General features: G+C 55.9%; 1 protein-coding gene across 1 annotated transcript in view; it reads left to right on the top strand.

The window, feature by feature from the left end:
• The window catches only part of NCOR2 (nuclear receptor corepressor 2), a 267,801-nt gene extending 243,504 nt beyond the window's left edge, over nt 1–24,297 (top strand). Inside the window, 14 exon segments of the mRNA XM_043990128.1 lie at nt 302–550; nt 2,726–2,872; nt 3,295–3,504; nt 5,397–5,500; nt 5,502–5,605; nt 7,620–8,053; nt 8,779–8,909; nt 9,822–10,015; nt 11,645–11,794; nt 12,888–13,033; nt 14,906–14,959; nt 17,932–18,159; nt 21,042–21,221; nt 22,887–24,297. Coding sequence (XP_043846063.1) covers nt 302–550; nt 2,726–2,872; nt 3,295–3,504; nt 5,397–5,500; nt 5,502–5,605; nt 7,620–8,053; nt 8,779–8,909; nt 9,822–10,015; nt 11,645–11,794; nt 12,888–13,033; nt 14,906–14,959; nt 17,932–18,159; nt 21,042–21,221; nt 22,887–23,062 — 2,507 coding nt within the window. The 3' untranslated portion in view covers nt 23,063–24,297.
• The last annotated feature ends 255 nt before the right edge of the window (nt 24,298–24,552 follow it).

Below are 24,552 nucleotides of genomic sequence, written 5' to 3'. Positions count from 1 at the left end.
CCCAGCTGGGCCCAAAGCCCTGGGGCTGCCCAGGCTGTCCCACAGAACAGACGGCAGCTTCTCCTGCCTGGCACGTTGGCAGGCAGAGTGTCCCCTCCATCTGGTGCCTGCCCCATGGGAGCCCAGCCAGCCAAATGCCAGATGAGCCCATCCCAAACTGAGCATTGAAACGAGAAGGCCAGGCTGGGGCTGGGCCTGCAAGACCACCACGAGAGGACTGGATAAGCCACGGGCTGGGCGAATCTTGGGCCGGCAAAAGCAGACGCTCATTTCTTTCTCTCCTCTCGTGTTCTCTTCCCAGCTACTGCCGCTTACTACTTACCCCGGCACCTGGCCCCAAACCCCACCTACCCACACCTCTACCCGCCGTACCTCATTCGTGGCTACCCGGACACCACAGCCATGGAGAACAGGCAGACCATTATCAACGACTACATCACGTCCCAGCAGATGCATCACAACGCCGCCGCAGCCACCGCCATGGCCCAGAGAGCTGACCTCATCCGCAGGGAGTCGTCCCTGGCCCTCAACTATGCAGCCGGCCCCCGGGGTAGGCAGGGCTGGGAGCCCCTCTTGGGAGTCCTGCCCACGAGTTGAGGGGAGGCCTGGGAGCACAGGAGATACAAAGAGAGAGGGGGTGTGTGAGGGGGGTATACAGGGTTCCACACCTCGGGCGCCCACCTCCCTACCCAGGGACTTCAGTCAGTCCAGTCACAAGCGTTTATTCACTTCCTGCTATATTCTGGGCAGCGTGTGAGGTATTATAGACACCAAGAAGGGAGACAGACCCTGCCTTCAAGGGAGCTGATGATCCACCCGGAGTGACCACACACACACACACACACACACACACACACACACACACATGTGCATAGCTGAACATAGATATGTATATATACACATGCATGCACATATCTATACATACACATGCACACATGCATACATATACACAAAATACATATATCAATTAGTCAATACAAAGTATAATTAGTGAACAAGCACGTATTAATGTACTACTGTCTACTAGTAGAGTCCTGGGAATTCAGGTACAAAGACACCCCCCACACACACCAAGGACCTTTCATTCTTTTGGGAAGAGACAACAAGGAGAGGCATGCACACATGCTCACATACGTGTGGATATATTTGCCTGTCAGATATAAAATGAATAAATGAAAATATCTACAGAGGTGTTAAACCCGAGGTAGTTTTGGAGAGGGGCGCTATCACTGAAGGAAAGGCTTCTTTGTGAAAGACCATAGTCAAGAAGTGTTTAGATGGAGGGAAGGAGAGGGATTCAGTGGGGAAAAACAGAGGAGGGGATGGATTCCAGGCATGGAATTCACCTGGTGCAAAGATGTGGAGATGGGAGATGTGATCCTGGCTAGTTTGGCCACCCCGGAGGTAGTCAGAAGGGCCTTCGCATCACAGGAAAGGCTGGGGAAGGCCTCTGGAGCCAGTTGGTCCTAGGGGTAGTGGGGCTGCCTGGGCTGTGTGTGCACACACATGTGTGCACAGACGTGCTGCATACCGCACCCCCGTGTGCCCATATGCACACACCCCTGTGAAGAGGTGACATCTGAGGAGGGGGGCAGGGGGACATAAAGAGCCCTGGATTCAAGGTTCAAGTCCCAGCTGTGCTGCTCACCGCTGGTGTGACCCTGGGTGAGTCACTTCCTTCTCCAGGCCTCATTTTCTTCACCTAGAGTGAAGTCTTCCAGCCCCTTGGTGCTTCAGGCCTCCCGGGGACTGAAAAGCAGGGAGTGAGTAAGCTCCTGTATAAGGATGACCACATGGATGTGGATGGAGTCACGTCCCTGCCTCCCCACACGGGCATGACCGGCCATGACCTGGTGCAATATTTCCTCCACCACATCCTGCCTCCCATCCCTGTCTCTCAGATCTTTGGCCAAGATGTGTAAGAACCCCAGTGTCCGGCTTTGGCTGCCTGCCCCTTCTCTCTGGGAGGCAGTGGCTCAGCCTGGCCCAGCCTGAGGAGGAGCCACACTGCTAGCGTAGACAGGGCTCCCGACCCGGCCCTCAGTTGTTCAGTCCTCCATAAGCAGCGTCTGCTGTGGGCCAGGCCTGGGGCTGCATCCGACCCTGGAAACAGAGACAGAAAGGCCCCGGGGCCTGTCCCCAAGGGGCTTCCCTCCTATGAGACCGATCAGATGCTTCTAGAAGCCAGTGCAGAGAGGCAAGCCCACTGGGGAGGGGGCCTGGGCCAGAGGGGGTGCTGCGGGGCCCTAACGCAGAGCTCTGGGTGATTCTGGATTTCCCACATTCCTTTCCCTGGGATCTCCCCCATCAGACTGGGAGGTCTTTGAGGGCACATCACATGCAGGGCTGGGCACGCCATAAGTACGTCATACAGAGCCATCGATGTTTATGGATTCGCTCATTGGTTTAGCATCAGGAGCCTTCTGTTGGGATCCTTGCTCCATTCTCTCTGTGGCCTTGGATGACTCAATTCCTCCTCCTAGGCCTCAGTTTCCCTCAGTGTCAAACGAAAGGGCTGTCCTAGAGATAGCAGGGGACTAGAGAGGGATAATGAAGGGAGCTCTGGGGCTGGAGGATCCCAGACGCTGAGCTGTGCGTGGAGCAGCCCTGAGGAGGGGTGTTGGGGTGTGTGCACACACTTACAGTAGACACCCCTGTGCTTCTGCCAGTGTTCTTTGGGGCGCTCCCACCTGACCTTCCTGTTTCTGCATCTTCCCCCTGACAGGCATCATCGACCTGTCCCAAGTGCCGCACCTGCCAGTGCTGGTGCCCCCCACGCCAGGCACCTCTGCCACCTCCATTGACCGGATCACATACATCCCCACTGCCCCCCCCTTCGCCACCAGACCCAGCCCCTCACCGCTATCTCCAGGTAAGACCCCCTGCCTCCCCTCACTGAGGGCGGGCCTCACCTGGGGCAGGGCAGAGGGCTTCCCAGAGGCTATGTCCATATTGCTCTCCGAGGGGCAAAAGAACGACCCCAGTGGAGCCTTCCAAGCGAACAGCAGGAATGAGAGGGGAGAGGGGAGGGACAGACAGAAAGCTGAGCTCTGCGTGGATGTAACCACCTCCACGTCCAGGGGGTCACCACAAGGCAGGGGTGTGAGGGAGCGAGAGGTACCAGGCTGAATGCCAAGGATGCCCAGATTCTCTTTTGTCTGTGTGTCCTGGGAAGATGTCTTGCCCTCTCTGGTCCCTTGCCCCGCCAGACCTGGCTATTCCATCCAGCACCTGGCATGGAGCTTGGACATTGGCATGAAAGGTGTAACTGATTTGAGCCCTCTTAAATCCCAGGAGGCCCCACACACATCTCTAAACCTCCAGGGACATCTTCCTCCGAGAGGGAGCGAGACCGGGAGCGAGATCGAGATCGAGATCGAGAACGGGAGCGAGAGCGGGAGCGGGAGCGGGAGAGGGAGCGGGAGAGGGAGCGGGAGCGAGAGCGGGAGAAGTCTGTGCTCACAACCACCACAACTGTGGAGCATGCCCCTATCTGGAGGCCAGGTGAGGGTAGGGGGGCTTAGGGATTGGGGGGGCACTGTCTGAATGTCTCCTGGTCAGGGGCATCTGGGAGAGCTTAACCCTGCCCTGCCCATACCACAACCAGGAGGCCATGGCCATGGGAGGCTTGGGGCATGGGAGCATCGAGTGCCTCTCACACACTTACTGCTTGACCTCCCCTGAAAAGCAAGGTATCATGGGAAGGTGGGGAGGGCTTTGGGCCAGGAATTAGGAGGCCACAGATTCGGATCTCTGAGTCAGGCTCCTGCCTGTGAGACTTGGGGTCAGGAAGACCTGAGTTCAAATCCTTCCTAGGGGCATGTACAATCATGATAAACAAATTGCCACATTAGTCGCATTGTGAGAAAAGAATCAAAACAAAAGGGAAAAACTACAAGAAAAAACAAAAAACAAGCCAGAAAGTGCAGCCAGCCTGCTTGGGTCTACATCCAGGCTCCATGGTTCTTTCTCTGGATGTGGGGAGCCACTTCCCGTCATGAGTCTGTTATGGGCCTAGGAACCTCATTTGAAGGGGCCTGGGTACCTCACAAGTTCCCTGGGGCACATCAAAGAACCTTCTCCTTGAGAAACTAAACCAAAGGACAGACGCACCTAAAGAGATAAGTGGCACCAGATTGGGACTGAGCTAGCTCCTTCATTCCAGTCTCCCCCACCCCTTGGGGAGATAAGATTAGGTGTGGTTGCTGCCTTCATGGCATGAGGAGGATAGAGATGGCTTGAGAGATCCACAGCCACCACCAGTGGGGGATGGTCCTCCCCAATAAGGGGACTTTCCACAGTCAGATGATCACCCCCCCCCATCCACCCTCTAGAAAAGTATCTACCTGTCTCCTGCTTGGGGAGAAAGGTATCCCAGAGCCACGTCTCTGTGCCATGCCTTCTCCCCATGAGAAGAAGTCCGAGGATTTCTCTCCTGGTTTCCTTTCCCCAGCCCCTAAATAGACTATCATTTTATTCTAATTGGGTTTGTGTGCAAGAGGGTGTGATTCTTTAAAGAGGAATTCCTAAGAACCCCTACCCCAAACCCCCACCAATTTCCCCCACAAGGCCTTTGTCTTTGTCTTAGATCATTGCACTGCTGAGAAAAGCTAAGTCTGTCCCAACGGGTCACAGCAGTGTTGTTGTTGGAGTGTGCCCTTTCTCAGCCTCAGTTTACTCATCTGTAAAATGTGCTGCCTACCCCCCAGGGTTATTAGAAGGGCCAGAAAGGATAATGGAGGGAGTGTCCTCTGTACAAACAGGAGCCACCTTCCAGCCTCATTTTCCCTGTTTGTAACATGGAGATGACAAGCGTGCCTCCCTCACGGAGTTGTCGCAAGGGTCACTTTGGTAGGAACCTCCTCTGTCCTGTTGGCCTTCGGGCCTTGATCTTTGCAGCTATAACATGGAGAGAATGTCCCAAAGCCACTTCCCTCACAATGGGGTTCTGAGGAGAAGGTGAGAAGTCTGGCTTCCTCTCCACATGTGAAGAAGAACGCTGCATGTGGGCCTCTTCCTGGCTCCTCTACCACCAACAGGTCCCTTGATTGCCACCTGCTGCCTTCCTTTCCACCCACAGTGTTTGGGTTTTTTGTGGGACAGTGAGGGTTAAGTGACTTGCCCAGGGTCACACAGCTAGTAAGTGTCAAATGTCTGAGACCGGATTTGAATTCAGGTCCTCTTGAATCCAGGGCCAGTGTTTTATGCTCTACACTACCTAGCTGTCCCCCCCACACACACACATACACACAGTCTTTTGAAAACCCAGGAATGCCCCCCCACCCTGTCCTGGAGATAGGGGAAGCTCCCATAGCAGACGCAGGGCTCCCCAGGCCCTCCACCTTTCCCCTGCTCTCTCCTGCCCCCACTTCTGACACCCACAGACTCATCCTCAGGTACGGAGCCAAGCAGCAGCAGCAGCAGCAGCAGTGGCGGCGGCGGTGGTGGCGGCAGCCGGCCGGCCTCCCATTCCCACAGCCACCAGCATTCGCCCATTTCCCCCCCGGACCCAGGAGAACATCCAGCAGAGACCTAGTGTGCTCCACAACACGAGCATGAAGGGTATCATCTCCTCAGTGGAGAGCCTCACACCCACTGTGCTACGGTATGGCTCATCCTCCGGGGCTGGGTGGAACAGGGGCGACCCGCATGAGCTGCTCACCAAGCCTCAGTCCCAGGATGTGGCCTCTGAGCCCCCTTGTGGCTCTACATTCTCTGGGCCTCAGTTTCCCTAGCTGTAAAATGGATGACCCCTGAGGTCCTTTTCAGCTCTAGAGCCAGGATGCTCTAGGGGAGGGGAGGAGTGAGGAAGGGAGAAGCTGGGAAATAGGTGGGTGAGTAGATTTCTGCTTCCAACTTCCTTCCTTCCTTCCTTCCTTCCTTCCTTCCTTCTTTCTTCCCTCCTTCCCTCCCTTCCTCCCTCCCTTCCTTCCTTTCTCCCTCCCTTCCTCCCTTCTACTCTCCCTCCCTCCCTTCCTTTCTCCCTCCCTTTCTCCCTCCCTTCATTTTCTCAGCAGACATCTCTTTAAGCACTCAACCAAACTCAGTTGTTATAAGCCTATGGAAACAAGTCTTGAAACTAGAGATTCTAAGAGGCAGAGAGCAAGAAGGAGAACATTCCTGGTGTGGGGCCCAGCCTGGGCAAAGGCTTGGAGATGGGAGTCTGTCTTTTCCTGAAGCTGCTCCCCACCCCCACTGCCCTTGCTGGTGCTTCTCTCCTCCAAAATTACCTTGTAACTAACTGTGTATCTGCTTCCTACATGCTTCAGTGTGTGCCTGTTTCCTCCCACAGTATGTAAGCTCCTTGAGGGCAGACATAGATACTTGTGAATTGATAAAGTACAATGAGATCAAGTGAGGGAGAAGTCACTTCCAGCTCGGGGTCTGACCAAGGAAAGCTTCTGGGGAGAGACTGGCATTGAAGCTGGGTCCACCTGGGCCCAAAGGACAGTCATATAGCCAGGGCTTCCCCAAATTCTTGCTTTATTCATTCCTTCTCAAAAAAAAAACCAAAACAACCCAGAATTCACCTGAGAGAGGGGGTGTCCTAATGAAGTATGCGGTTCAGTGGACTATAAGGAGATTTTTCATGAGAGAGAGAGAGAGAGAGAGAGAATGCTGTTTAAATGCCCCCCTCCTGGGTAGATTGAACCTTCAGCACTCCTTTCTCAGGGGTGCCCCCAGTTTGATGATCCACAGTCCAGCTATGTCCCCTCCCATTGAGCCGGACAGAAGGATGTGGGCTCTAGGCCAGGAGTCAGAGAGCTGTAGGCTGGGCCCAGGTTTTCCTCATGAGGTGTTAGACATGTACAGCTCCAAGGACACCCCTACCTGCTCTCTTTTAAGGCAATTTGTCCTGGAGAGACAGAGCTGAGGAAATGGCCTTCGAGAGGGCCAGGGGCTGATGTCTTCAGGGCCACGTCCCGATTTCTTGGAGGCCATTCCTTTGAACGGCTGTGAAATGGAACCACTGGGCTCCCACCGGGCGGTTGATTCCTTGTGATCAGTGGAACAAAATGGAATGCTCCCAGTGCCCACTGTTTGGGGGGGTTCCCCCCAAGTTTATCTCGTAAACATCCATAAAAATGTCATCAGATACAGAGTCTGGTTTTGTTAACAGAAAGGGCCCTTGGAATAGTCACATGAGGGGCCATCGATCCCAGCCCTTCAGAGGGCAGGAAATGTCAGTCCCTCCTCTTACCCATGTGTCTTGCCCGTGCCACCTGACCTCTGCTTGTCTTCCTTTCATCATCTGTATAATGGGAGCAGTCATGGCGCTGCGCCCAGGTAGATGTGAGGACCGGATGGGATATTTTTCAGACACTGGCTGTTCTTTTGCTGTTTTTTTTCTGTGTATTTAATCTCAAGGTAGTGTGGTTCCTTTGTAGGATGTCAGTCGGGTGTGGTCTCCTCTTCCCATGAAAAAGAGGCCCCAGCCTTGCTCCCAGTCCCCAGCTCCCCTGGAGCAGCCTAGCAAGGCCCAGGCGCTGATAACCTTCCCAGCCTTGGCTGCTGCACCAATTTCCTAGCACCCCAAGGGGTGTGCTGTGTCACCGGCATTGCCCCTGGATGCCCCGGGGGGCCCTCACAGCACTGATGGCTCCCCTCTCTCCCTGCAGGTCCTCCTCTGCCACCTCACCAGTACGCTCCGCAGGCTTCCCGCCTGCCCCGCACTGCCCGCTGGGCGCCATGGACGGGGGCTACCCCACCATCATTGACCCCACCGTCCTCCAGAAGGAGGCCTCCCGGGCTCCGCGGTCAGAGCGCCCCCGCTTGGAAAGCAACCCCTTCATGCCCAAGCACCCAGGCCGGGCAGGGCTGGAGCCACCGCCATCCCCCAACAAAGCGACCGAGCCCAGGTCGGTGGCATCCTCGGGGCCCGGCTCGGGCTCCAGCTCGGGCCACTCGTCCGGCCGAGGATCGGGCAAGGGCCACGCGGCCCACCCCCTGCTGGAGTCACAGCCCCCGCACCCGGCCTCGGCCAGCGAGCCTCACAGAGACAAGGCTCAGGGCAAGTCATTCGCCATGCAGGACCTGGACATCCGGGCCCTGGGTAAGACCCCGCCCCCACCAGCAGCTGGGGAGGGCGCGTGCCATCTCCCAGGATGAGAGACGGCAGGCTGTCGTCCAGAGACGAGTGCTCGTGTGACTCGGATTTATGTGTGCCCTTTTCCTGAGCACCTCTTACCCAGGCTGAGGCCACAGGCTCTAAGGGACATCAAGCTGGCCTCGCATTTTAGGTGCCACCTCTGACACATATTGGTGGTGTGACCCCAAGCGGGTCACTTCATTTGTTAGATACCTAGTGCAGGGAGGTGGTCTGCTTTGGGAGAGGGAGCTTCCTGTATCATCACTTAGCACAGCTCCTGGTAGACAGTAGGCCCTTAATAAATGCTTATTGACTGATTGCCATCTCAGGTCCAGTTTAAATATAAAACAACAAAAACAGAAATTGCTGAGGAGAGAGACCCAAGTGTAGGGTCTGGGACAGTGGGCAAAGACGGGGCAGCAGGTGGTGCAGTGGATAAAGCACAGGCCCTGGATTCAGGAGGACCTGAGTTCAAATCTGGCCTCAGACACTTGACACTTACTAGCTGTGTGACCCTGGGCAAGTCACTTAACTTTCATTGCCCTACAAAACAAATAGACAATGGGCAAAGCCTTCGAGACTGAGCAGGCCCTCATCTACCCTCCTGAGGGGTGTGGGGTATACCTTGCTGGGAACCTGGAACCCCCAGACTCAGAATTCTGCATGACAGCACGTATTCCTCACCACAGGTTCCTTGAAATTGTCTGAGAACCCCCACGCCCGGCAGCCCCCAGAGAGCCAACAGTCACCCGGGCAGCCGATGTCTTCTTCTGTGGTCAAGGGTCACCAGCGGGTGGTTACTCTAGCCCAACACATCAGCGTAAGTGGCCACCACCGGTCTTTATCCCCTCAACCCACTCCCCAGCCTAGAGCTAACCATCTGGGTCAGACCTTCTTCCGCTCCTCAGGAGGTGGGATGGAGGGTCCTGGGAGGGGTCTTCAAACTCGGCACCAGTCCCACATTTCATAGGCCCAAATTCATTCGTTAGTCCAGCAGCGTCACCTTTTCTGTAAACCACGGGTGTAGAACTAAGGGACCTCCTAGGTCCTTCCCAGCTCTGGGTCTGAGATTCTTTGATTTTGTAGCCCAGGGACTCAGTTTCTCCATCTGAAAAATGAAAGGTCTAGACCAGAGTCTGCTAGGTGGGAGAGTGATGCAGTGTGGGACCTGGAGCCTGGGAGACCCGAATGTGAATTCCTCCTTGGAACGTTATGTACCCATGTGACCTGAGTCACAGTCAGTCTGTTTTCTCATCTGTAAAATGGGGCATATACGGATGCTTTTCTAACAAGCTTGTTGTGGGGATCAAATGAGAGAATATATAGAAAGTGCCCCAAGAACCTCAAAGCATTGTACAAATGTTAGTTATTGTTGTTACTGAGCTCTGAAGCTCAGTAACCAGCCCTGGCCTCTGTGATCCTGTGAATCATCACCAAGTCTGCGGCACCCACCATATGGCAGAAACTGGGTCAGGCACTGCAGGGGGTACAGAGACAAATGAGATGCGGTCCCTGGCCTCACTCTGTGGTCTCATGGGGGAGGGCAGGTTGAGAAGAGGTAGCACCACACCAGCAAGACCAGGGAAAGCCTGGTGGATGGTGAGGGCCTTGAAGGACGGGGTGACATTCAGAGTCAGGGTGTGAGCAGAGGCCCGATGACTGGGCCAGCCTTCCCCTCCCTGCCCCGGCCCCCCATGTTCCCGCTCACGTATTTCTGTGCCCTTCCCTCCAGGAGGTGATCACCCAAGACTACACCCGCCACCACCCACAGCAGCTCAACTCTCACCTCCCGGCCCCTCTCTACTCCTTTCCTGGGGCCAGTTGCCCCGTGCTGGACTTACGCCGGACGCCCAGTGAGGTCTACCTCCCCCAGCCGGACCATGGTGCCGCCTCCCGCATCTCCCCCCAGAGCGAAGGAGGCAAGAGGTGAGCTGGGGCGGTGGGGCACGCGACTACCTGGGCTGGTGTCCGGCCCTGGCTCAGAGCAGCTCGGGAGCCCCTCCCCCACTCTGGGCCTCAGTCTCCCCATCTGTAAAATGAAAGGGTTGGACTCGCTTGACCCCTGAGGTCCCTTCCAAGTCTAGTCTCTGTGAGCCTGTGAACCCATGTGTCAGGTGGGGGTGCAGAGGGGGATAGAGTAGGGTGCAAACCCCTGGAAATGACGATGATTGGTTGGGTGAATGAGGTCCACTGTCTGACCCACTTGATGGGAAGGGGTGGCAGACCTTGACAGAGGCCTACAGGATAATCTGTAACGGGGCAGGACACATACAGGCCCCCTTGATGTGCGTGCCACCGTGCCTTCCGGCCTGTCCCCCTCCAGAGTGTACACTCAGAGGCCAGGGCTGGTTTGAGTTTGTACCTGGCCTCCGGGCTACACACGTCACCTGGCCCAGGGGACAGACTATTTAATGGAAACTTGGGGAAGTGAATTTCTGTGCCCCTGCTCTCGGCATCCTGGGATGGCCTGTGACCTCTGACCCAGCAAATGGATGCTCCCACATGAGCCACAATGATTCAGATGGAGCTGATACTGTTAACTGAAGATGTACTTTGACAGCCATTCATTTACTTATTCATTCATTCATTCATTCATTCATCCACTCATTCAGTCATTCACCAAGTGTGTATTAAGCCTCTTCTCTGTACCAGTCACTGTTCTGGGGCTGGAGCCTAGGAAGACCCAAACGAGACAGAGCCTGCCCTCCAGAACTTACTCCCTGCTGGGGGAGACGGCGTCCCAACAAGCCAGAGTAGATGGAAAATGTTTGAAGAGGCTCAGCCTGGGGATTGCAGAGACAGGAAGCACACCCCAGCCGCAGGGGCCTAGGAAAGTCATCCTTGGTTCCCCGGGCAGAGCGGCCAGAGGGCCGAAGCCAGCCACAGCTGGGGGCAGAGAGCAGGGTTTACATTCCTAAATAAAATACAACTTGATTTTAAAACAGAAAACCCCTTCTTAGCTCCCCCAGATCTGCAGAAAGCCTTCCCTCCTCTTTGGGCAGCTCCGGGGACATCATGGGTCCTAAGTCTGTCCTCAGGGCAGGAACACTCCTGAGGCCCGACCACCTTCTGCCTTTCTTGATATCCTCCTAAGCACAGGGCTTGTGGAGTAGGAGGCATTTGATCAGTGCTTGTTGAGCGGGGTGGAGATCAGGAAAGGGAAGAAGGAAGCCAAGGATTCTGAGGGAGAGGTGAGGAGGGAGGGCAAAGGGGACAGCCCAGCCAAAGACAAGGAATCCAGAGGTGGAAGATCAGGTACAGAGAACCTCGAGAGGGCCCATTGGGCTGGGATGTCATAGGGAGAGGGAGGTGTGTTCAGGCTGGGAAGTAGAGCAGGAGCCAGGCTGGGCTGGGGCAGTGCTGATCCTGAGGGCAACTGGGAGCCATGGGAGAGTCCGGAGCAGGGGAGGAGATGCCTGTGTTACCCCACACTGACCAGGCACTCTCTATCTCTGTCTCTCTCTCCCATTGTCTTTCTGTTTCTTTCTGTTTCTTGTCTCTCTGCCTTTCCTCTCCCTCTCTCTGTCTCTGTCCGTTTCTGTGTCTCTCTCACAGGTCTCCGGAGCAGGGCAAAGCCTCTGCCCTGGGCAGCTCAGAAGATTGCATTGAGCCAGTATCCCCACCAGAGGGCATGGGGGAGTCTGACCATGGCCGAAGTGCCCCTTACCCAATGTTGTACCGCGAGGGAGAGCAGGCGGAGCCCAGGTACAGTAGCCTCAGGGAAGGGGGGCACCAGCCTGTCGCAGGCAGCAGTGTGGTCCAATGGAGAAAGACTGGCTCTGGGGTCAGAGGATCCAAGTTCAAATCCTAGCTCAGCCCCTCCTTGGGCCTGAGTTTCACCAGCTGTAAAGTGAGGGGGTTGCAGTACCCTCCAGCCTGAGTCAGCAATCCCATGAAATCATGGGAAAGGAGGGTGTAGCTTAATATAAGAAAGAATCCCAACAGCTTGAGTTATGCCACAGCAGTATGGGCTTGCTTTGAAAGGTAGTGAGTTGGGGCAGCCAGGTGGCGCAGTGGATAGAGCACCAGCCCTGGAGTCAGGAGGACCCGAGTTCAGATCTGGCCTTAGACACTTAACACTTACTAGCTGTGTGACCCTGGGCAAGTCACTTAACTCCAATTGCCTCACTAAAAAAAAAAAGGAAAGAAAGAAAGGTAGTGAGTCCCCTGTCCCTCTGGAAGTGTTCAAGCAGCAGAGAAAGACAGAACAAAAGGGACATCATGGAAGGAATTCAGACTCTCTTTGGTCACACCCCGAGGTCCCTTCCATCTCTGAGGTTTGGGGATGGAGGGCAGTACCCAGAGAGGTCAGGCTGGGGACCCAGACCAGGATTTCAACCCTGATGCTTCAGCCGGCTTGGGCGTGGCCTCGAGCTCTGTCACTTCCCTTGGCCAGGCCTCTCTGGTCGCTAGTGGATAGACAGTGATCATCACTTGGTCGCCCCCTCAGAGGCCCTCTGGTCTAACAAGTAAGGAAATGGAGGCCTGAGAGGGGCAGTCAAGCCCACAGTCACACAGTGTGGAAGGACCATGAGGACTCGAACCCAGGTCCTGCAACTCCCAATCTTGGAGGGATCTCGTTGGGGCTCAAGTTTGGAATACAGGGATGGTAGGAATGTGGCCCAGCCACTGGAGGGACATAGTTAATAGCAACAACAACAAGAAGAGCCAGCATTTCCTTAGGGCCCGGGCTCTGCCATGCTGTGCCAGGGTTACTTCATTGGACACTCGAAAGACAGGACAGAGCCGTTCCGGGGGGTTCCCCAGTGCCAGACCCTCCCCCTGTTTCCTCCCTCAGGGTGGGATCCAAGTCTCCAGGGAACAACGGCCAGCCCCCTGCCTTCTTCAGCAAACTGACCGAGAGCAACTCCGCCATGGTGAAATCCAAAAAACAGGAGATCAACAAGAAAATGGGCACCAACAACCGGAATGAGCCTGAGTACAGTAAGTCTCCTCCCTCACACTTAGGACCCAGCTGACGTTGCCATCCCCCACCGGGCCTGAGCGGCCTGGCTGAAGGAGTGAGAGGAGGCCCAGAGGCCTCGGTCTCTCTTTCCACTCTGACAACCTTTTTTTTTTTTTTAAATTTCCCCATGGATCATTGAGTCTACCATCTCATTTAATCCCTAGCTCGGGCCCTCATTTTGCACCCAGAAATAGGAAGTCTTGTACAACAGACTTGGGCCGGGTCTTCTGCTTTTCCGTTTTGTCTCCCTTGGTGGAAATCCGGCTTGGATCCCTGGACCATTCTCGTGGGCATCCTTTGGCTCTCCAATTTCCCCCTTCCCCTTCTCCCCAACCCCAGAAATCATAGGCATGTGGATCCAGAGCTAGAAGGGCCCTCATGGATCATCTCATCAAACCTGCCCATTTTGCAGATGGGGTCATCGAGGTCCAGACAGATGAATCCGCCTGCTCAAGGTCACGTGGCCACTAGGTGGCAGATTCACATCCAGGTTCTCTGCCCCAGGTTGTCCCTCTGTCCACCATACCACATTCTACCCCTCAGATGGATTCAGTCCATCCCAAAGACCATGTTACCTGGTCTTGTTTGCCAGCTCTCGGGGCTTCTGGGGGTTCATCTCCCCCCATTGCAACTCAGCTGATGAGAGCCATGCCGCAGGAGACAAGCCGTGCCTCCACCACTGATTGCCTGCATGTCCTCCCGCCAGTCAGGACTCCTCTTCCGCTTTCAGTTTCCTCCTCTGTAGAACAGGGATAAGAATCCCCCCAGGCCTCAGTCAGGTTTATTAGGTGAATTAGAAGCAATGCCAGGGCAGCTAGATGGCGCAGTGGATAGAGCACCGGCCCTGGAGTCAGGAGTACCTGAGTTCAAATCCGGCCTCAGACACTTAACACTTACTAGCTGTGTGACCCTGGGCAAGTCACTTAACCCCAATTGCCTCACTAAAAAAAAAAAAAAGAAGAAGCAATGCCTATGCAAGGGCTTTGAAAAGTGTAAAAACCAGGGGTAAGGGAGGAGGAGGCCAAGGAAGATTCCCCCCTGAGAAACATCAGCTGAGGTCCTCCTGTCTCACCTGAGAAGGTCTGTAGGGATGTGCACATGCAGGCCTGCACACACACAGAAGTAGATGGATGCTATCAGAGCAGAAATGTTGCCACTCCCCAAGCCAGTAAACATTCCTTAAGGTTTACAAATCACTTTCCTCACAACAGGCCTTCATAAGTTTAGCTATCCACGCCCATTTTATAGATGAGGGAACAGGCCTGGGCTCCATGAACTTGGAAGGAAAGAAAAATGACCTTGTTTATTTTCACTCATCTAAAATGAAAATAGAGCATTTCCTTCCATCATTTTTTTAAAATGTCATTCTGAGAAGGGGTCCATAAGCTTTATTAGACTGTTAGATGGGGTCCATGCATCCCATCCACGCCTGTGTGTGATCCAGCCCCAGGGCCTGGCACAGTACATTGGAAAGAGAAGGTAAGAGAGAGCCAAGCGTCAGGAGGCCAGCTGGAACATCCTTGTCACCTATGGGATGGTTAGGGTCTGGCTTCCAAGGAAGTGGGGGGAGCCCAGGAAGGCCCCTGGGATGCAGAACAGCAGTCCAGTTTCTCAAATCCCAAGAGAGTGTCTCTGTACAGAGCCCTGAGGGTCCAAGAGGCCTCGGCCCTGAGACACATATGCTGGGACTTCTTTTTTCTGTACTGGGAGCATCACCCTGGCCTGGGCCCTGCAGATGGGACAGCCATTGAGACACCCCCCCCCACCCCCCCGTCCCAGTCATCCTCCCCCAGGGTTACGCTTCCAGGAGTTGCCATGTGAGTCTCACCCATCTCCTCTCTTTCCTCTAGATATCGGCCAGCCTGGAACAGAGATCTTCAACATGCCCGCCATCACCGGAGCAGGTAACTTGCCCGGCTTGTTCTCCAGTTGTCGTCCACCCCCTTCTTAGACCGTGATTTATTGCCATGCCACATGAGTCTTCCCTTCCCTCACCGCTCCCTGCAGTCAGGCGAGTCAGATGATGTGCATCTGTAGGGAATGGTGGAGACAGAACAGGGGGCTTGGGGTCGCCGCCGTGTGCCGTCACTGGGAACGGGCCTCCAGAGGCAGGTTTGAGGGATGTGTTTGTTAAGCCTTTCAAAGCACTTAGAATCTGAGAAGCGACCTCCATGGCGGTCTGGTCCACACCGAAAGAATCCCCGTTCCAGCACACTCCCTGGACTCAGCAAGGGCTGGTACAGTCTCTGAGTGAAGTCCTCCAGAGAGGGGGTGACCACCCCCTCCAGGGGCATCCCACTGTGCCTGGGGATGACTCCTAAACCAGTCTGCCCTCTTGCAAAGAGCCAAATTCAGTCAAACACATACATGTTCAGCCTCGGCCGTGCACCACGTGCTGTGCCCGGTGTTAGGGGGACTAAGACACAAGGGAGGCAATGGTCCCTGCCCTTGGAGAGCCCGTGTTCTTCCAGAGAGGAGGCTAGTTGGAAGGTGCGTGGAGTGCTTGGGCTCAAGAAGGCTCTCGGGGAACCAAGATGGTGGGGGATCTCAGGCCCACCTGCCGTGAGGCATTGGAATGTTTAGCTCAGAAAAGCCGGGGTGGGGAAGTGCGACGGCACATGGAAGAGAGGGGTGACTTACTTTGTTTTCCATCAAAAATGGATCCAAGGGCCATGGTGGTGAGTTGGGCTGCCTGGCTTCCGAGCACCCTCTCCATGCCGAGATTCTCTTACCGAGTGCTCTGATGTTGGGAGGTGCTGGGGGTGGGGGGGTGTGAAGGGAAGAGAGACTAGTAACTGCCTGGGCTAGACAGAGGCTTGAGAAGGCTCATAAGCCTTGTCGTGAAAGCTGGATAAGACTTGGAAAGGGGGGACGGGTCCCCCCTGAGGTATGGCAGGGAGATCTGCCAAGAAGGCGGCACCACAGTTTGAGGGATTGAGAAACACACTATGGGTGTGAATGGCGCTCAGAGGAGATTGAGCTTGGTTCTGTGGCTGGAGGGCTTGTGGAAGATGCCTGAGATCTCTCTTGGAGGAGGAAGGGGTGCGAGCCCAGGGCCCCTGCAGCCCCCCATCCTAGGGCCGCCTGGGGGGGGAGCAGAGGAAGGCCCCCGTGTCGTGGCTTCCGAGTGGTGCGGCCAAACCCGGGTCCCCTCCTCAGCAAGCGGAGAGGGGCCTGGAGGGGCTCCCGGCTGCTGTCGCGTGCCCGGTTTTTTACCATTCCCTCCTGTGCCCCCTCCCCAGCCCGCCTCCCACCTTGAAGTCAGGAGACATGTGGTCGCAGCTGTCCCTGGATGTGCTCCCGTGTCTTCCCCTTCCCCTCCCCGCCTCCCCTCTCCCTTCTCCCCTCCAGAGCGAATGCTGCATATAACCGCATGGCTACTCTGTACCCCACAGTAACGTCACTAAGTCTCTGCATCCTGTCTCTCATTTCGGCTTTGAGCCGGGCTAAGGGAGGGCTGCGAAAGGCTCAGTAGGTGATGGAAGGAGAACAGAAAGAGCTGGGGCCGGGTCGGGGTGGGAGGCGGCCTAGGGTGACCGGGCTTCCCTGACCTCATCCCCTTGGAGCCCAAGGCCCCTCTGCGGCCTTCCTGGGCCTTTGAAAGAGCCCCTGACACCTCCCGGGAAGCCTGGCTCCCTGGCCCAGCCAGAGGATGCCAGCTGCCTGAGGGCAGTGCCTCTTCATCCTTGTGTTTGTGTCGGGGGCAGCTAGTGCAGCCCCCCCCTCCCCTGCAGGGAGCCCTGAGTCAGTGCTTGTGGCTGAATTAAACACCCATTCTGGGCCTGCCTGTGAAGGCACAAGGAGGGGAGGGGAAGAGAAGATAGGGACAAATCAGTGTAATCTGAGAGATAGCACTCGCCTCTGGGAAGAGCTTGGCTAGAGAATGTGGGATGGCACGGGGGCAGCCACACTGAAGGGCCCTGTGGGGGGCCTTCTGGACAAGGGGGAGCTTTGGGTCCCCGATAGAAGTGAGGGCTGTGTCCCAGGCTACAGGAGGCTCATGGGACAGCTGCATTTCCTGTCCCCCTAGATGTCAGGGGCCGCCCCTGCTGTGTTTGGGGCCTTGGGGATCATCTAGTGTCAGACCCTAATTTTCAGAGAAGGAAACCGAGGCCCAGAAAGGGGAGGCTTTGGGAACAGCGCTGTCCCCGTGCCCTCCAGCTGCTCCAGTTCCACAGGCTGCCTCCCTCCTTCGTCTTCTTTCTTTCTTTTTGGAAATAAGCTCAGGCGCCTCCTCAGCCTGCTAGAGTAGACACAACTCCCCTCTGCCTGTCCCTGCCTCCCATCAGAAAGCAAAGGGAGGAAACAGGGGCCCTGAGCCGTCCCCCCCACCCACAAAGCTGGACCCCCGTGGTAGCCGGGGGCCAACGGGGAGCGGAGCTGGGTGTGGGAACTGCAGAGGGAAAGCTGTTGCTTTGGAAGAATGTGCTGACTGTTTGTTTCTTCTCCTCTCTCCCTCCCCTCTCCTCTCCTGTCTCCTTCCTTCCTCCTCTCCTCTGTTTCACCCTCCCTCTCTTCTCTTCCCCTCCTGTCCTCTCCTGTCTCCCTCTCTTCTCTCTCCCTCTCTCCCTTTCCCTCCCTCTCTTCTCTCTTCCCTCTCCTCTCCTCTCCTCTCCTCTCCTCTCCTCTCCTCTCCTCTCCTCTCCTCTCCTCTCCTCTCCTCTCCTCTCCTCTCCTCTCCTCTCCTCTCCTCTCCTCTCCTCTCCTCTCCTCTCCTCTCCTCTCCTCTCCTCTCCTCTCCTCTCCTCTCCTCTCCGTCCTCCCTCTCTTCTAATCTCTCCTCTCCTCCTTCCCCTTCCTGTCTCCTCTCCTCTCCTCTCTTTTCCCCTCCCTCCCCTCTTTGCTTCCCCTTCTCTCCTCTCTCTCTCTCTCCCAGGCCTTATGACTTGTAGAAGCCAGTCGGTTCAGGAGCACGCGAGCACCAACATGGGGTTGGAAGCAATTATTAGGCGGGCCCTAATGGGTAAATATGATGATCAGTGGGAAGACCGGTCACCTCTCAGTGCCAATGCTTTTAACCCTCTGAATGCCAGTGCGAGCCTGCCCGCTGCTATGCCCATAACTGCTGCTGACGGACGGAATGACCACCCGCTCATCTCGCCAGGTCTGCAGGCCTTTCCACCTTCCGCCGTGTGTCCGTTTGTCCGTCCAGCCATCCCTTCATTTCCTTGTGATTAATTCCTCCTGCGTGTTTGGATTCTCCCCCTTGGGCTTTGAGCTTTTACTGTGTGTGTGGTTTTGTTTTTTTGGTTGTTTTTTTTTTTTATTTAAAAATATGTTTATGTTTGTTTTTGGAATCTGCTAATCTGATGCTGGTACTGATATTCCCGTCGTTCTGGGGTCCTGCCCACCTGCCCCCAAGACAAGGAGGGCGGAAAATGCTGCTGCTTTTTCTCTTAAACACTTACTATGCTGTTCCTGTCCCCTTCCCCTCCCTTCTTCCCCAACCTCCCACCCAAGGTGCAGGCCACTGGCCGGAGTTGTCAGGCTCTGCTGGCCCCAGGTTCTTAGAGCAGGGGATTTAATGAGGGGCCCTTTCCCATGATGGAGAGGAGAAGGGGTGTAGTCTAGTGGTGAAACAGACAGCCTCAGAGTCAGGAAGACCTGGATTCATGCCCTGCCCCTGACACATACTGACTGTGTGACCTTTGCCAAGTCACCTCACCTCTGGGTCTCAGATGATTAGGAGGAGCTTGTTGGACAAGATGACCCCACGGTCCTGCCCAGCCCTGAGAGGCTAAGATTCCTCACTGTACATAGGAAGAAAGTGGAGTAGAGAGGCAGGAGGTTTGGGTTCAAATCTCATCCTCATGGTGCTGCAAAGTCACTTCACTATTTGGGGCCTCAGTTTCCTTGTCTGCCAAATATGGGGATTAGATCTAATGGCCTCTGAGTTGCCCTGAGGCCCTGCTGGGATGGAGCCCACAGTCCAGGAGTCAGCACTATTTATCACATAGACCAGCATTACTGAGGACCCGGGTTCAAAGTCCATCTGTGATGCTTATTCCCTGTGTGGTCTGGGGCAAGGCTCTTTGCCTCAGTTTCCCCTTCTGTAAAATAAAGGGGCAGGACTAGATTGGTCCCTGGGCTCTCTTGAAGTTGTAGATTTGTGATTCATTGAGCACCTGCCTCTTGGGGTCAAGGGTTGGGCATGGGCATTTTGGGGCCCATCTGAGTATTCTCTACTCTCCATCAGAAGGTTTCCCCCTCTGGCCTTGGATCAGCTTTTGCCCTGGGCCCAGGCTGGCCATGGGAGGCATTGGGAAGGTGCTGGCCTTGGTGGACTCGGGAGATGGTGTCACTTCCCCCTTCATGCCCCGGGCTAGAATCAGCACTCCTGCTGGCGGCCCTAGTGGCCACAGCAGAGTCAGGACCTGCTCCTTCCAGCCTCTTCCATGGGTGTGTCTGATGTTCATGGGGTGGGCGGGCAAGAATTATGCCCCAGAGACCGGGCGGCACTGATCTGAGGAGTGTTGCCAGTCCTCAGCATTCTCATCTTCCAAATTCACCCCTAGCCCCAGTTCACACAGGGAGGCTTTCATTCTGCAAATACGTGTAGTGCCCCATCCCTGTGTCCCTGAGCACCATCTTCAGCAGGGCCCCCTCTGCCTTCCCCGAACCCCCACAGCCACCCCGCTGCTATGGGCGCAGAGTCGGCCTGAAGAGCAGGGATTGCCTGGGTCCCCAAGGGAGTGACAGTGACAGTAAGAGCCAGCACTGACACGGGGTGCCACTGCTTGGTCTCCTCCAACCTTCGAGGCAGCCCCGGGGGTCCACACACTGGATCTGAGTCAGGGCCTGGCATTCGATGCTGCCTCTGTCCCTGGCAGTCAGTTTCCTCCTTAGATCAAGGGGCTGCCCTCAATGGGCTCCCAGGTTCCTTCCTGCCCCAGACCTTTGATCCGCTAGCCTGAGTTTGAAGGCCAAGCTCTGCCTCTTCCCCCTGTGTGACCTTGGGTAAGTCACCTCTCTGAACCTCAGTTTCCTTCTCTGTAAAATGAAGGGTCTGAACTCAATGGGCTCCGAGGCCCATTCAGTCTCTGGATCTGTGACTGTCTGATCAGCTGGGCACCACGAACCTGAATTCTCCCCTGCATCCTGCCCCCAGCCCCGGCTCTGCTGCTTGGCATCTGGACATTGCTTATTTAGCTCCCCTTCCAGGGTTAGAGTCTCCGCTAAAGGTTGTCAGAGCACTTTACAGAGAGGAGCCCATTTAACCCTCAAGATAAGGGATCTCAGAGAGATTTCCCGCCCCCCCCCCACACACACACGCACATACTTACACATATACTTGCACTCACACAATACACACTCATTTCCACACTCAAGTGCACACACTCACACATACACACATTCATACTCACACACACACATTCCCCTCAGGCTCCCACAGCTAGTAAATATCTGAGGTGGGATTTAGACCTGTCCAGGTCTTGCCTACTCTAAGCCCATTGCTCTCTGCCCAGCCCCTCAGTGTCCCAGACTTGGCAGAAGAAGAGCAGGGCATGCCAGGGCTGGCACTCACCACTCATGTAGAGAACAGGGAGAAATGTTTCAGAGTCCTAAAATTCCCATGGGGGCCCCCTTCATCCCATCTGTCCCCAGTCACACCACAGCCAAACTGGGCTTTGTTTAGCCCCAGGGGGAAGGGGGGGGGGCGGTGTTGAGAGAACCTGAAGGTAGGATCCAGGGATCCAGCCCACTGCTAAGATTCTCCAGTAGAGCCAGAGGCCACACGGAAAAGCAGCCCCATTTCCCCGCAGTGTTGCCCCCTTCCCTCCCCACAGGCCCCAGGGGCCTTGCCTGAGGATGCCAGCCAGTTCCAGCCTAATTCTAGATGGGACAGCAGGGATCCCTCCCCTCATGCCCTTCCCCACAGGGCACCCTGGATGGAATCGGGGCGGGGAAAGGGCAAGCAGGCCCCGGAAGCTTGGGCGAGGCTGGTGTGTGCACCCCAGAAACACAGGCGCCCATGTCTCCTTGCAGGAGGTGGAGGGAAACCAAAGGTTTCCAGCCGGCCCAACAGGAGCAAGGCCAAGTCCCCGGCTCCGGGGCTGTCCTCGGGGGAGCGGCCAGCATCAGTCTCCTCTGTCCACTCAGAAGGGGATTGTAACCGCAGGACCCCACTCACCAACCGGGTGTGGGAAGACCGCCCCTCCTCCGCAGGTAAGGAGGCAGCCTAGCTGGGGGTGAGAGGGAGGGCGGCGCATCAGCGCTAGGGAGAAAGGCGCTCTAATGCAAACGCGAGCAGCTGTGGCAGGGAAGGGACCTGGGGCCCCACACCAGGAAATGCTTTCCCCTTCCAGCGTCCCAGTTTCAGGACCATTGGGGCCACATGAGAGCCACGAGGGGACAAGAACACACGTCTTCCCAGCCGGACCAGCCCTGGGAGGGGCATCACAGACAGGCCGTGGTGGGGAGGGAAGAGACAGCTCGAGGTCAGGAGGGACCTGTGTTCATATCCCACCCTCTGACACCTCTCAGTGCCCCAGGCAGGTGGCCAGCAGGTGCTGGCTGGCCTGCGTTGAGAGAGGAAGTTTGCTCATGGGGGCTCCCCCCTACTAATGAAATCACGGGTCTACTACCCCAAATATGGGGGCAATAAGCCTTGTGCTGCTCAGTACGCAAAACTGTGAGAAAAAGCACTTTGTAAGCCTTCCAACAGTGGTCATCATTTTATTGATTATTATTATTAATCATAATAATGCCATTGGAAGATGCTAGGAAATCTAGGAGCATTCTTAAGGCCAAACAGGAACTTGCTCAATCACCCTCTGCCTCAGTTTCTTCATCTGTAAAGTGAGGACTTCAGTATCCCCCAAGGTCCCTCCCAGCTCTGCTATAGGCCAGTCACCACCAGACTGTAACAAAGCAAATAGTCCCTTAAAAAGACCTCCCCAAAGGGGCCGCAGTGACCATGTGCCCAGCCCTGCACGGGACTGAGTGGGGACTCTGAGAGAAGGCAAGTCACAATAACGCTCCTCTCTGTGCCCCTGAAGGACTCCCCTCACAGAGAGACTGAATGGAATTGTGCCCTTTTTCCAGATGAGTCAACTGAGGCTCAGAGAAGGGCAGTCATGGGATCATAGATTTAGGGTCAGTGAGATCAAGTCCCTCATTTTATAGATGAGGGAACCAAGGCCAGGAGACTTGAAGTCACTTGCTTATAGTCACACACACAGGTTTCTGACGCATGTTTTGAACCTAAATCCTCCTGACTCCTGGCCCGGTTCTCTATCCACTGTACCATACTGCCCAAAGCTTCCTAACTGGCGATTGGTTTGGGGGTTTTGTTTTAGGGTTTTGAGGCAGTTGAGGTTAAGTGACTTGACCAGGGTCACACAACTAGTGGCTGAGGTTGGATTTAAACTCGGGTCCTCCTGACTCTAGGGCCAGTGCTCTATCCACTGTGCTGCCTAGCTGCCCCACAACTAGTGATTGGACTCAAGTCTCTGGGGCTATCCGAGACCAGCTCTCTTTCTATTAGACACCAGCTGGGAAGATGAGACCCATGGGCCCTGAAAGGGTTATTGACTCATCGAGGGCATCATCCGTGTCAGGGATCCCGAGGGGTATCAGCCCAGTGCGGGCCCCTAGACATGCCTCTGGGGTCCCCCCTAGGCCTGAGGGCCTTTCCTCATTACCAGAGAGAGGCCCCCAACGAGCAGCCCAAGTCAGGATGGAGGGGGAGCTCCAGAGGCCGGAAGGCTTGTCCTCGCTGAGGGTCTCTCTGTATTCCCTTCCTTCCCTGTCAGTCCCCCTCCCCCCTGTCTGACCTCCCACCCTCACCTACCTGTACGTCTCTGTTCCCTTCACCCCCCGCCCCTCCAGGTTCCACACCGTTCCCCTACAACCCACTCATCATGAGGCTCCCGACAAACGTCATCACCCCCTCGCCCCCCACAGCCATTCCACAAGGCGCCTCCGGCAGCCAGCACCATGCCTGGGACGAGGAGCCCAAGCCCCTGCTTTGTTCGCAGTACGAGACCCTCTCAGACAGCGAGTAAAGGAGGGGGCGGGGTGGATGGGGAGAGGAGGGATCGCCATGGCCCGAGAGCCCGCTGTGGACTCGGCCAAAGCCAACTGGTTTGGTGGACATCGAGGATGAAGCCGGTCGACCGCCTTCCTCTCCCCCCCCAAATCCCCCCCTCCCGTTCCCTGAGGGTACAGGAAGGAGTGCCCAGAGTGTCTGCGTCTGTCCGTCTGGAAGTCCTGTGTCCTCTTCGGCCCAAAGCCTTAACAAATCCCCATTGCCGTGAGGGCAGAAACCCCAGCTGGTAAGAGAGGCGCCGGCCGCGGGGGGTAGTTCGGCCCACTGCCCGCACTGCATAAACAGAGAGGAGAACATCTCTCTCCCCCTCTGCCTCCCCCCCGCCCCTGTGCTCACCATCGCTGTCCAGGCCCACAGGAGGCCACGGGCCCACGAATGGAATGGACTTTCTCAGGGGAACAATACCATCTGGTGCTCCACGCCTCCTCTTCAGACTGGGGAGGGGCAGGGGAAGGGAGAAAGGCTCGACGTCCGTGTCTGAATGCAGTGCATGTCACAGTGGGGTAGGATGGGAGGGGAGGTGTCCATGGACGGGCTGCACCGGCACAGTGGAGTGGCCAGGGATCCAGTACTTGAAGTGGGATGGCCATTCGCTCTCCTCTTACCGCGCTCCTTTCCCGGTGTCAACCAGCAAACCAGCTACATCTGTTCCCCCCCCAGCCCCCAAACCCTGTAATTTCCCCCCAGTCTGGGACAATACACCGGCTCCACTGCTCCCTTGCAGCATTCAGAACCAAAGTTCGATCCGTGTCAGCAGACTCCGCTCACCCCCAGCTCCTGGATTCTCCCAGAGCCCGCCACCATCGCAGCTTTGAGATCCCATCTGTGGACTCTGGGGCCCCGGCCATCCTTCATGCTCACCCCCTCTGGATCTAATGAAGATCGCCTTCGCTAAATAAAACTCAGCCTCGGGAAACCCAATGCCAAATTGCAGGCCTGGGAAGTGAGTGTCAGGCCGTGTGGGGGCAGCCGGAAAGACGGCCCGCAGAGCACAGAAAAGTCGCGGGCGGGCCGCCCCCCACCGCCGCTGCTCCGCAGAGAGTAGACTGATTTTCGGACATCGTTGCTGAAACGGTGGGAAGGAAAGGCAGTTGTAAATGATGTACTGGTCTACAGGGTATATTTTTGATACCTTCAGTGAATTATTTCAGATGTTTTACGTGAGGAATGACTAAACAGTATTACAGGCTGCTTTCGGTCTCTGCTTTTACTGCAAAAAAAAAAAAAAAAAAAAAGGCGTGTGCAGGCTTAACCCATGTCCCATGAGCAAGTGGCTCATCCATCCCCCATCATTCAGAAGGCAGGGCACCATTCACAGTTAGCAGTATTGTTCATGATTAAAAGAGAAAGCAAAGCCTACTCTAGTTAAAGAGGTTTACTCGGCCTCGGGGCTCCCCGGTGTCCATGGAGCTTCCCAGATGGGTCTGGGGGGTGGGGGTGTCTCTG

The sequence above is a fragment of the Dromiciops gliroides genome, chromosome 1, assembly GCF_019393635.1.
Source record: "Dromiciops gliroides isolate mDroGli1 chromosome 1, mDroGli1.pri, whole genome shotgun sequence".
NCBI classification, from domain to species: Eukaryota; Metazoa; Chordata; class Mammalia; order Microbiotheria; family Microbiotheriidae; genus Dromiciops; species Dromiciops gliroides.
Note: the sequence above shows the minus strand (reverse complement) of the source record. Positions and strands in the feature narration are given on the sequence as shown.